The sequence below is a fragment of the Haliaeetus leucocephalus genome, unplaced genomic scaffold, assembly GCF_000737465.1.
Source record: "Haliaeetus leucocephalus isolate CR32 unplaced genomic scaffold, Haliaeetus_leucocephalus-4.0 Scaffold195, whole genome shotgun sequence".
Classification (NCBI taxonomy): Eukaryota; Metazoa; Chordata; class Aves; order Accipitriformes; family Accipitridae; genus Haliaeetus; species Haliaeetus leucocephalus.
Genome location: NW_010972631.1, coordinates 920,676 through 933,941, shown reverse-complemented (window position 1 = coordinate 933,941; position 13,266 = coordinate 920,676). Strand labels below are relative to the sequence as shown.

The 13,266-nt window shown below is 41.8% G+C and overlaps 2 protein-coding genes across 7 annotated transcripts in view; one reads left to right on the top strand and one right to left on the bottom strand.

The window, feature by feature from the left end:
* Positions 1-12,183, bottom strand: part of MDN1 (MDN1, midasin homolog (yeast)) — a 104,279-nt gene extending 92,096 nt beyond the window's left edge. For 4 of the 5 annotated variants that reach the window (XR_774228.1, XR_774229.1, XR_774230.1 and 1 more), the window contains exons 1-6: positions 12,048-12,183; positions 6,042-6,268; positions 5,184-5,408; positions 3,579-3,686; positions 3,307-3,499; positions 1,117-1,329 (exon numbers count right to left, since the gene is read on the bottom strand). Coding sequence is in view for 2 of the 5 variants with exons in the window: in XM_010565680.1 (XP_010563982.1) it covers positions 1,117-1,329; positions 3,307-3,499; positions 3,579-3,686; positions 5,184-5,408; positions 6,042-6,268; positions 12,048-12,146 (1,065 nt within the window). In the remaining 3 variants the exon portion in view is untranslated. The remainder of the gene's footprint in view (positions 1-1,116; positions 1,330-3,306; positions 3,500-3,578; positions 3,687-5,183; positions 5,409-6,041; positions 6,269-12,047) is intronic. The other variant, XM_010565682.1, reaches the window with a different exon arrangement.
* Positions 12,184-12,465: 282 nt separating this feature from the next.
* The window catches only part of CASP8AP2 (caspase 8 associated protein 2), a 25,139-nt gene continuing 24,338 nt past the window's right edge, over positions 12,466-13,266 (top strand). For both annotated transcript variants that reach the window (XR_774227.1, XM_010565679.1), the window contains exon 1: positions 12,466-13,029. The gene's annotated coding sequence lies outside the window, so the exon portion shown is untranslated. The remainder of the gene's footprint in view (positions 13,030-13,266) is intronic.

Here is a 13,266-nt window from a genome sequence, read left to right as displayed (position 1 = left end):
GTTTCACCCCTCCACATCTATGATAATTTATCTGAAACATGGTAATTTAAATGAACCAGGTAACTGGAAGTGAATTTACAGAGCTGTGTCACCATAATTAACAATCAACAGTATAGCACAGAAAACTGCCTAGGGTTGCACTGAACTTTATTTTACATTTTTGAAAAGTCTGTGACTAAGCTAGTAAAAGGAAATGTAAAGCAAGTTATTCAAAGATACAAAACCAGTCAAGCGTTGTTTCTCCATAAAGTTGTAACTTCCATATTTAAGCATTCCTTAAATAATTAAGTTTATGGTTTCACTACTACATATTTTATACCTTGAACTTTATCCCTTTTTCTTAACATGGCTGTCTTACTCATGTATATGAAAAGATATTCTTGTGGAGAACAGTTGTGAGATGGTGAAATCAGCTGTTCTATGCAAGTAAAGAAGGTGTTTACGCGTGCTAATAAAAACCTTCAGATAGCACTTCTGGTAGATACTAACCACTTTGTAAACCTAAATATAAGTTGATCCAAAAAACATAAATCAATTCAAGCTCAAAAGTTATATATGCAAAATGAGAAGAATGTGAAATTATCTTCACCTCTGGTTTTATCTCTACAGGTAGAGCTAGATCACTAATGTAAGTGTGAGCGTCCCCAACATCACAGGATCTTACTTCATCTCACCTTTACCACAAAATACCGGGATCAGATTAAACTGACATCAGCTCACTTAAACTGAAATAAAGTGGCCATACAGCCTTCGGCACCAGCTTGAGTCATTTTAGAATCTTTTTTTGTCCAATACAAATAATTATTTTTTTTTAACTTAAAATAAATAAATAAATCAATCAATAGGGCTCTTCCACATAGAAAAACCCTGATAAAACATAATTTGATTGAAACACATACAGCACAATTATGCACAGAATTTAAAACCTACTGAAGCTTAACTGTGATTTTTTCTTCCATTTATTTATTCTCATCAATAGTAAGACCAATACTACAGAGTTGGGGGTGTGGGGTGTTTGGGTAAAAAGTTAAACATTATCTTATTAGAAAATTAAGTCCATGCTGTAAATAAAAATTATGTCTGATCATCCAACCATAAAACAACTTCATCAGTTACCTTACTATCAGTTTGATCCCCAAGCTGGACTTTCAAAATATGAGGCGGCTTTGCTCTTCCTGTAACAGCTGCTAAATATTCAATTAAAGAACTTTTGCCACATCCTATTGGTCCTTCTAATAAAACAGGACTCTGATATGCTACAGCAATAGCAAGGTTTTGAAGATTTGTGAAGGCAGATTCAACCAAAACAAAACAGCTGGTGTTCTTTTCCTGTTCAAACATAAAAATCTGAGTTACTACACTGAAACTGTTACTTTCTTTACACGTTGTACAACACAGAACAATTAGGAAATTGAGTCTGACAACCAGAAAATTTTGGCCTGTAGATCTGTCAACACATATCAAATGAAATAAAGAATTCTAAAGCTGTATTTAATGACAGATATTAAAATAGATTTCATCAAAAACCTATTATAGGTGAAACACTTAATAAAGTATATGTACAATTTGTTCCCAAAGGGAGTTCACACTAAATTGTCAGTACAGGCATACTAACTATTCAATCATAACACATGTCAGTCAAATGCAACTTGCAATGTAAGTGAAATTAAGTCATCAGAATGGATCCAAATCACAGGACAAATCAAACAGCAGTCAGATTCAGATGATGCAAGTATGAATATTAACTGTTGTATTTATTTCTTTCTGCACAGGACAAAGTATAAGATCATTAAACTCCGTGCATGAAAAAAAGAGAGGTAAATTCAATAACATTTTTATTTTACTTAAAAATGCAACGAATGTAGTTTATTGAACGGTAATTAATCAATGCTACAGATACTCTCCAAAAACTTTGACTCTCCTACAGTCACTTGTATCAGTATAGGGCATAAAAATTAGTGCTTTCCTGCCAAAAGGCAGAGAGAAAAGCAACCAGAGTACATACGGCACAGAAACAAGTGTCTTGCATTTAAGTTTGATCTTCTTTTCAGATATAGTTTCATGTACTTCTCTGGTAACAATGCTAGTTTTTAAGAGTACCTGCTTTCCCTCATAGTTTGCTCCTACCTCTTCATCAGACCTCCTCAGCTGTAACTGGAACCTCCCCAGCATAACTGGAACTACACTGTATACCAGATCAGTGAAATACTTGTGGCTATTAAAAAAAATAAAAGCATGCCTTTTTGGGAAGTTCTCTGCTCCCTCATAGACAATGAGTATCCTTGCAGCAATCCAGCTTATAGCATGGCCTAGCTCTAGCACAGCTGCAGCAGCAATGACACTGGCATGGCAGTAAGAATCTCCATAAACAGCTCTACAGTTTCCCCTCTAGTGAATTTCAAACCACACCCTCAATCCTAATAAAAAAAACTAGAATACAGCAAATTCAACTACAGATGTTGGGCGGTGGAGGAAGAATTTGGGATGAAATTCCTCTTTCCTTGCTTCTGCTACTCAAGACATTCTGGACATTGGTAGTCTTCATTCATTTCTTTGTCCTTCATTTGTAGATCAGTGTTGCAAAATTCAACAGAAATACTCAGCTAAGAGCTAAAACTGTACCTAAATGAGAAAACCAGTCAAGAATACTGGCTGCAGCTACAAAGAACCTGAACAGTTCAAGATGAACAGCATCTCAAGAGAAAAAAAGGTTAAATACTGTTTGCAACAACATTTACGCCTTCGATGGACTTCCTAAAACTATAAGGCACTGCCATTCTGCATTACACTTCACTCAAGTGGAGAAAGTGAGCTCTTGCTCACTTCCTCTCCCCTTTTTCTGCCTTCCAGAAGAGTAAGTAGCAGCCTTGTTTTGTTTAAGAGAAGAACTAAGAATATGTTTGCAGAAAGGCTGTTTATAAGATATCTGTATAGCACAAAAAACTACTTCATGCAGGTAGCAACCATGCCAGATCCTGACTTTAATCAGCTATTGAATATCACCCTAACTTGGACTGGAGATACTATGTAAGGCTGAATATTCTTTTGTAGTATGTTCGTAAGAACCGCTACATGAGGATAAAATGAACAGCACTATTACACCTTCATTGCTTCATTCCACTGCAGAGCTTCTTTGCAGTGTCTATATTATGCAAGATAAGCTTACAGCACACATCAAGAAAGCTAAAGAAGTACACACTACCCGTAGTATCTCAATACTATTTAAGCAGGAAATAAAGTCAGTTTACCACATTTAAGGATTCTTTAAAAAAAAAAAATGTACAGACTTAACCCTGGGTCACATACCTGCTCTTCAGAAACAAGCTGTAGTCTAGGCAGGACAATACCACATACAGCTACTACATTTGCAGAGAGGTCGCCCAATACAATATGTCCTTGCGTATACTGCAGTTCTTTCTCCTTTTGCCAAAATGAGGAGTCCGGATTGGCCAAAACAAGGGCTTGTTCCACATTCTGCAGCCGAGATTCTTCTAGTAGCCTGTGAAATCCATGTTTATTAACTCAACTAAAAGCCATCAACAAAAACAAATAGTGTTCAAGATTCTAAAAGTTCTTACTTTAGTCTGAAATGTATCAGCTCTTCAGGATTGAATATCTTCTTCAGGAAAGATAATTTATGCTCATCATTCATGCATGTAACCAGAGCAAGACAGTTTGAAGTATACCTAAAAATTATATTTAGAAAAAAACATGTCAAAACATAGCCTTAAGAAATTTAGCTTGACAACTGTCAACTGCAAACCAAAATACCAAGTTTGGAAAAACATGCAGAAAACTTTCTTCATAGAAATTATTTTACTGCTATGCTTAACATTCTTTAAGATTAGAGAAATATCTCAGAACTGAGAAAAGCAATTCTATCATGGCATACTTTATCATTTATACACCAACTAGCTAACCTTTCTCTGAATGACTGAATGACCAACAGAAATATAGTAAAGGAGAGCACTTTCCCAAATAAATGAAGGTTAACATATTAGAGAAATCAGGTTTTCTTTCCCTGATTTTCTTCTTCTCCTCCTACCGTTTCCTTTTCAAAATTGTCTTCTATTTCATGCTGTTTCTAAAATAACCCTAACATAATGAACTCAAGACTCAGTGCCAAAAGAAGCCAACAACTCCCAAGTCTTGACTTCATTACTACATAAAGTTGTCTCGCAACAAAAGGACATTTAATACAAATCATAAACCACTTTTCATTTATTATACCACTGTTTTTACCTTCCAAGAACAAAGCTTTCAATGAGCTTTGCGGGGGGGAAGAAAAAAGAGTTGCCAGAAGAATATTGATTCAGGACAAAATTTAAAAGTCAGCTCATTCACTTAAGATTGTTAGCTGAACACCAGGTAAACCAATTCCAGTCAACGAATTAGAAATTCCTATTTCTTTTTCTAAGACTATCTAACCGTATGTCATCCTGAAGAGCTTCATAAATGGCGATAGATTTGACAACACTGTTATTCCTGCCCTTCCTAAATTATACACCTTATTTTGAAATTACATGTTATTAACATAATTCTGAGTTTATGTTTAAAAAAAAAAAAAAATACTATTAAAGACCTTTTCTTAAATAAATATGTGACTAGGTTGAAGCCCTGCAGACACCTAACATAAAACATTTGACCAAAATCACATGCAAAGTCTGCAACAAGGCCAATTAGGAAGCGTAGCTTAAATAAGCCAGCTTTACAGTGAGTGAGATGTCTATATACAAGCAATAGAAAACAACCCAACTAGGTCATAGTCTGTCAATGCAGAACAGTAAACTATATCATTTTAATGTAAGTTGGAGTGAGAGTAGATTCATCTCTATTTTTTTCCAGGAAAACATGCCAGAATTCATGCAATACACCAACAGGCTTACAGTAGAAGTGAAGTGATAAATTTACCATCTCCCATGAATCCAGCTTGGGTAAACTGAAGTTCTTTGAAAAGATTCTCCAGACCATAGCTCTACGCACAACTAAGAGCTAACCTCAGTTTCACTTGCAATAGATCGCTACAGCTTTCAAAAGATCAGGTGCAGGTACAGATACTATTGGTACAGATTTTTCTGGTATTATTTGAAGATTCTTTTCTACTTGCATGTGAAGGTTGTTAAATACAATTCAAGATACAGATACATCTTTTCAATGGAGAAGATCCAGGGGGTTTAACTTACCAACGGACTAAAGTGTCATGACTCCTTAGGAGTGGAATACACACACTCCAGTCCCATAATTCCCGGAAAACTGATTGCTCCTTTTGTAAAAATCTATAGGCTGCCTCCATGAGGTCCCGTAACTTCATTCGTCTGCGCCCGTATCGGACCGTGTTTGAATCCGAGCTCTCCAGGAAAAGCCTCTGGAAAACTGGTGATGTATTCTTAAAATATCTTAAAGCAAATCTTTAGAGGAAAAAGAGAGAGAGAGAGAGAGAAAGAGATGGAACACAGACATCTAAGCCAGAGGAAAGGAAAATAGCCAATAACAAAAACATCAGGACAGAGGTCCTGAGACAATAATTGACAGTACACTGACAGCTAAGGCCTGTATTTAACTTTGTCCACATTTGGGAAAGACAACCACTTCAGCCATCAGTTGACAACAGATACTTTACCTTATTAGAAATCACTACTTAATTATCAAGAGGAAACAGTACTGCCTTTGGTAAAAATCTCTTCGATTGCTCTTGTTTACTGGAAAAGTAATACTGATTCCTACTTACATAACTTTGTATTCTACTGGCCTACAGGTCTAATCTTAAATGCAGAGATTTTGGTTGTGAGCAATTTTTGTGCCAGCTGTTTTGCTTTTCTTTTGATCATTAAGATGAAAATTATGTTAGATCCTACAACACAATTTCATTTAAATAAGCTGTGTTTAAGACTCAAGTTTTCTAAATCATTCTTTCAATTCAAACCACATTTGTTATTGTGGGACACCATCCAAATTGTAATACAACCTCTCATCACCAGTGAACACTGACAAGCATATACTCCCTAAGTTCAAACATTGCATAGAGACATTAAATTACTCACGGCAAAACATCAGGGTGGTCAGCAACCAGCTTGCTCATTGCTACACACAGCCTTTCATGCCGATCATGGTTGATTTGGCCACCAGTTTTAATGGCTTCTGCATTTCTTTCCAACAAATCCAGCAAGATTGGCCGAACTTGACGGCCAATCAATAGAGTACATTCTTTATCTAGTAATAACTGCGCTAAAGTATCGAGGATGCATTGCCGATCCTGCTGAGTCCAAATCTAGAGGAATGGAAAGTAAGAACAGGTTAAATGGGAAATGATTTGGACTTTTAATTTCAGAACTATTCATGCAGGATTCACAGTGAATTTTACAGGAACAAATCTTTCAAAAAACAGAAGGGAGTCCAAAATTCCCAATAGAAGTATTTACTTGACGTATCTCTCCATATTTAAAAAAACCTGTGAAACAGAGTGACATGCAGAATGACACACCAAATAGGAGTTACAAAAAAGTCCCAAAATCTTGAATTATATTTTACAGCTGAAAGGTAAAGCAAATAATTTTTAATATTTTTTAAAGAAAAAATTGGAAAAATGTTGTAACAACTAATACATATTTGTTAATAGAATTCCCAGTGATCTCAATAGCTTGGTCTCACGAGGGCCACAAAACATTTAAGAATTCAAGTTCCTAAAAAAAGTTTGAGCTGCATTGTGTTCACCATCTCTTTTCAAAAAAGAAGCATTCAATCAATCATGATCACAGCCTTATTTCCATATTTCTGATAGCAATTATAGTGACCAATGCTCTTGACAAGAAGCAGCATGTATCTGCAGTTTTGAAGTTGAGATTCTTTTTTTTTTTTCCTTACAAAAATGGTCCTTTAGTGCAAAACAAAATATTAGGCTTCAGAATAGATGGAAAGCATATTCACATATGCTAGGAAAAAAAGAAAAAAAAACAGCCCATAAAAAAACCACATACACCCCCCCCACCGCCCCCCTCCCCGCAACCTTCCTAACTTTGCTACTGAAGAACAGCAACACATTTTCTGTGTCTTATGCTTAAATTTCTCTCGTCTTTGAGCTCATGTTATTATCCAAGCATCTCTCCACTTCTGTGATGTTTAGCATGTAATGCAGCGCAAGTAATTTTGATTTGTGAAAAATCAGGATTATGAATTTGCACTGTAGCGGTTTTGCTCTTAACTTTGATGCTCTACTCTCCCCTCCCTTGCCAAGTGAACTCTTACCCTATCAAGTCGATTTTCGCTTTCTTGGCAAACAGTCGTAAATACTGCTACGTAAGGCAGCTTTCCAAACAAAACAAGCACTTATTAAACTCCTACAGAAATATTCTATGATTCAGGTAGTCTTTTGTTTTCGCAACATGTGCAGCCAATTTCTGCTTCTCCTAGACTTTTGTTACTCAGGTAAAACCTGCTCCTGGGTCTGCAGATGGAATGGTTTCATTGTCACAAGATAAATAGACCGCAGAGGTCCTACACATTGCCTTTGAAAGGGCGACCTCCTAAGGTTATTAACACTGTCGACATCCTTCTAGAATACCTGCACACTTGTTTATGTTCCTTGGGTCTCCTGAATTTGATAAGGCATTCATTCCCTAACAGCATATAGGAAATCAGGGAAACTGCAGTATATACACTACAAACATCAAAACCATCACATTAATTGCAAGCAGTTTCTTAGATGATTTGTGTTTATTTTTACGAAACATAAGTTTATCTTCCTCTCATCTATCAGAGCAGCATCAAAAAATTTAAAAATGGAGCTGCAGGTCTGCACTCAGCACAGTGCAAGCAAGACACTGTTCATTACAGGGGATCAGATTCTGAGTGGCAAAATGATTGACAAGCTGTTCAAAGGTAGCATGGCTCAAAAGAACTGGAGACAAACTCCACTGTAAAAAAAATTAAAAGTACCTTCAGTTTCCAAATCAGTTACATCTTTGGCTACCCAAACAAGGCACAACAGGGTGCTTGATTTATTAACCAGAGCTTTCAATATCAAATAAACAGTTAACAATAATAGTAAATGAATAATGTGATTCAGTATAAGTTCTGTGGTTACATGACAACTGTACAACAAATCCATACCGTTAGCAACTTTGTGTGAGTAAGCAGTTTTTTAATCATTGTGTGTAGTACCCTTAGGACATATAAAACTGTTCAAAAATCACAGTGGCAACATAGTCATTCTACAAAGAGACTGTCTGACTTCAGAGCCTTTCAGAGCCTAAATTAAAAATTTAATGGAAAAGAAGATGACCATCAGAGGAGTTTTTTTTAACTAAAGGTGGCTTTGTGAAATACCCAACTTTCTGAATCAGTAGCAAAGGACAGCTGACCTGAAAGTGTTTCATTCTAGTGTTCAAATCTGGGATAGTAAATCTGCAGCCACGGTTCCAAACAGCTGCTTTAAGAAAGTGTCACAAAAGACTGTCCCTCCAAATATAGAATATATACACACATTATGTATTATTAACAAAAGAAACATTAAACAGAAGCACAGCTAGGAGTGAGACCTGGAGTCAAACACAATCCCAGTTGCTCCTCTAGCAGCGTGTTGCACACCTCCTTCCCAAGCTGCACAGTACATTTACACAGTGCTCACAAGGTACAGAAATCTTTATTAAGAACCAGCTTAATCCAAAACTCAAGATTACTAAGAGAAAGGATCACAGCAAGGAACAATCTGGGCCCACGTGAAAGCCACACTTCTGATCACAGCTCACAGGTGTTTCCACAGAACATTACACCGTACACAGATTTAAAAATGAGATACTTCTAAAGAGTGGGAGGGCATAAGGGCCGTGAGTGGGAAATCCTTCTTCCCCTCCAACACAGGAACACATACATGTTCTCGGCTCCCTTCCCTCACAAAACAGCTCTACCATTGTATGACTGTGCAGCAATCAATTTGGCAAGATGATCCAAATTAATCAATCCTTCTGCCAAAGTCTTCCACTGGGTGAGAAAGTTGAACGGATTTTCCACATCAGCACACTCACTAGGTTCAGGATAAGAGAAGCAACAGAAAGGTGTGGCTTGGCCTTGGGAATAGACAAAAAGAAAACAAGAGCAGGACCACTTTTTTTGGCAGCCATCCAGTTCAGTAAGACAAAGGAAAACACGAGCCCGCACTCTTCTTATAACCCACATACTCCAAGAAAAAAATTTAAAAAGGCAAGGGGATATACAGTCTCACAAGGAGATCAAGATAGCTTCAACTACCTGCAGAACGAGCTAGCGCTTCCTACTCCTCCTCCAGCACATCGATAGAGTTGGACAGACTGCTCCCTTCAAGGATAGCGAGAATGTTCTCTCTGACTTTGTATCAGTGTATTTATTAACATACTGCCTCCCCAAAATCACAGCTCTTCAAAAACCAGAAGCAGAAGGAGATGAGAGTACACTCCAGAACGGAAGCAAAAGTGCAACATACCTTCCCTTCCCTTATTTATAATACTACATGATGTAAAGCCTAATTGATCTTTCAAATAAAAAGCTTAAGTCGTATTTTAGGAAAAAAAAACGGTCTGCCTTAGTTGCCAGAATGTCAGGACATTTTTCTGACAGCCAATGAGTAGCTGAGTGAATTTGGGACAGCTAGGTCACCTCTTTTTTCCCTACATTTATTTAAAAAAAAAAAAAAAAAAGAATAAAGACACTTCTCAACATCAAATGCTAAGACTGAAGGGCTATAAATAAGAGCTTGGAGTTATTATTAAAACAATTTTCACTGCTACATAGAAAAATGAAAGGCAAAATGAAGGATGCCAAGCTAAAACACCAACAGAATAGAACAGGAGACCCAGAATGGCGTGCTCAAGATCTCCAGTTCACTTAAGATGGTTCCATAGACTAAATAGAGGAAATATCTAAAAGGGCCAGGTTTTTTGATTTCTATCTTTCCATATATGCACACTGGCGGATGCGAAGGGCAGAAATGAATAAGGATATTTTTGCACTAAAGTTCCATTCCTACTAGCATTCTAACCTTCACATTAATTAACTTCTCTACTGAAATTACACCATCACAGGGAGCCAAAATACATGCATTTGCGCAAAATCTGCATTTGGAATTCTGCGCAGGAGGATGTTCCGATTCAGACAGGCCTTTGGTAACACACAGAACCAAAAGCACATTTCAGCAGTCTGTGGAGCCCTACTGCTTATACAGTTTGCTTAAATTATCCAAAAAAATAGAAAGGCAGGAAACAAAGACTGTTTTAGAGCGCTCTTCATACCATTTTCCTCATTAAGAACACAGAAATTTCCCGTACCTTTGCAGAGTTAATGATATACAAATCTTCTACAGAAAAGCTTCTATTTCTATTACATACTGAAGCACCAGGGAACAAGATCTTCCATCACCACATAAACGGTGCCTTACTATGAATCTCAAAAGACTGTTCCTTACTTAGCAGTTGTGGGCAAGTTCCATTCCGGAATACTGAAAAAATAAGTCATCAGAAAGACATAGTGAAGTTGCAGAGCAAAGAGAGCTCCAGAGTTCCAGAATGCATGCTTCCTAAGTTACATACAAAGCAAGTGGCAGGAATCAGGTACGATGACTGGAGCCAATGGCTGCCAAGTGGCAAGATAACCCTAACAGGCTCCTAGATCTGTAGCTTCCAAGTTTGGAAACAGCAATTCAGTTTTCAAAAGAACGTGTCATTGTTCATTAATGTGCTGTTACAGACAATCTGTATATAATCACTGTTTAATAATTTCCACCTAGCAACACTTTTAAACCTGAAGCATATCTCAAGACAGTCTCTAGAAGGGAAAGGGCACTGTCTCTTTCCCAGTCTCAGATCTTGGTGACTCACTTCTGGTTCACCGCTCCATCTGTCTGCTACATCACATATCCGCATTATCCCCATCTCCATTTCTCAGCTGTTTCTTTCTCTTGAACAGCAGCTCTTCATCACTGCTTCCCACCAATTAGCATCAACTCTCCAACGTAGGAATATATATATTCATGTCAATTTAACTTTGATCCTAAGATTTGTAGTGACAGAAGAAAAAGCCATCTGTCTACCAACAGAGAACTTTGACTACCAGTATGAAAGCCTTCCCCAACCACAACTAAGAGAGAGTAATTCAGACTGAAAGCCAATATTCTGAAAAAAATATGATGATTTAGACGCTTCATCTTCAAACAACTGGGACACTTCCGACACACTCAAACAGAAATACAGATCTTGAGCCCCAAAGTGTGTACACAACTTAGGGGCTTCAAAAGCTCTATCGCGAAAAGTATTAATACTATAACATCTGATGTGTCGATATCCTGTTATTACATGTCTTCACGTATTTCAGAGACAGAAATGAGCTAGGCCTCAACTCTCCTAGAAGGCAGGTGTGCTTTTCACAGTTAAGGCAGCCAAAGCACAAAACCAGTGAAAACAGGAACATGTTTCCAGCATGGCTGTGATTAAAAAAGGAAGCAAACCCTAGAAAATCCAGTCCTCTGTCTTTCTACCCCACATGCTGTTTTAAGGCAATTAAAGACGACGTGCAAAAAGCATCAGGGTAACACGCTGCAGCGAAGGGACTAGACAGTCTCAGTGCTCGCTAACAGCATGCCATCTCTGGCGATCATGCCTTCACAGAGTCACCTTAAGGGACGTGGAAGACTCCGAGGATTTTAACTGCGGGGCAAAACGCCTCCTCAGGAAGCGCAATAGCGGGGGTACCGTGGGACAGGAGAGGACCTACCCCGGAGGGCTCCCCTCCCTCGCAGAACCCTGAAAGGGGCGGGGAGGGGAAGAAACCGCACCAAGCACACACGCTCCCACACACACACACACAGAGCGGCTCCGCCGGCCGCCCGAGGACGAGGGGGCGGGAGGGGTCGCCAGGCGGCGCGGGCAGCAGACAAAGGTGCCGGGAGGAGATGGCGGCACGGGGCGGGCGGTAGGCAGCGCCGCGCGTCCCCTTCCCTCCCCGGCGGACGCTGAGAGACCCGCCCGGAGGGAGGAAGGGCGGGCGCCCAGGGGCTGCCGCCGAGCCCCGCGCCGCCCGCTCACCTGCTTCGCCAGGAACCTGCTCAGCTCCGCGCTGCTCTTCTCGTTCCTGCGCGCCACCAGCTGCAGCGGCTCCGCCAGGCGGAACCGCAGGTCGGCCATCCTCCGCCGCCGGGCCGCGGCTGAGGGGAGGTAGCGGCGGGAGCGGGGAAGGGGCCGCGCGCCCGACCGCCGGCAGCACGGACCGCGCGGCACGTGGGGCGCGAGGCGGACGCGCAGCTCCGCACCAGCTTCCGCTTCGCCGACGCCGTCACCCGCCCGCGACGTCGCAGGCGAAGGGAAGCGCCGCCTCGCCCGTGACGGCGCCCGGGCGAAACTACAGCTCCCAGCATGCACCGCTCCGCGCGGCGCACGACCGTCGGGACAGCGGGCGCCTTACTGCACGCCGGGAGGTGTAGTCTCCCGGAGCCGCCCCCGCCGCGGAGCGCTCTCCCCGCCTCGGGCGGTTGCGGGGCGCCGTCCGGCAGCGGCGCGAAGTCTCTCTGCCGCTTCCTCAGGGCGCTGGAAGCTCCCCGCGCCCCGCTGCCTCCTCGTCCTGCCTCTTCCCTGCTTCCCGGAGCGTTAACGGCCGTTGCCGCTACGGGACTTGCCTCTACCGGGCCTGCTCGAGGGCCGCAAGCCACGGGGCTCGCCTTTAAGCCCTTCGAATCTAGGTCACGGCAGCAGTCCGGGAGTCCTGACCGAGGAGGAGCGCGGGCGGTGACTAACCCAAACAGGTGGTTCAGGCTCGGGAGGAAGGCGGCCGGCATTACGTTAGCGTTTCCGCGTCACCCTCCCCAACTCGCCTGGCCGGCCGCAGCCAGCCGGCGAAGCCCGAGCGCGGATGTAAGGCACGAACGATGCTTCCAGAGGGGTCTGACAGCGGGCTCGCTGAGGGCGGGAGCCGGACTTGAACCTCGGGCTTACCGGGAGAGCCGTCGGAGCTGCCTCACGGCCACCCCACCGCAGCAGCGGGGCACGGCCCTCCGCGCCCAACTCACACCAGGTGAGCGAACGGGTCACTCCTGCGGCTGTGCCCTCCAGCACAGTCCACGCCCCGTGTCCCCCCCCCCCGCCACAGCCTTTACGGGAGGCCGCGGCACGGGCCTCCTTTGCAAGGGGGGGGGTGGAATCCTGCCCGGCCCGGCCCGGCCTCCGTGGGGCAGCGCGACTTCCCGCGCTCGGGGCCGGGCGCCTGAGGCGGAGGAAAGGGGCCGGGCTGAGCCTGGGGCGCGCGGCCGGG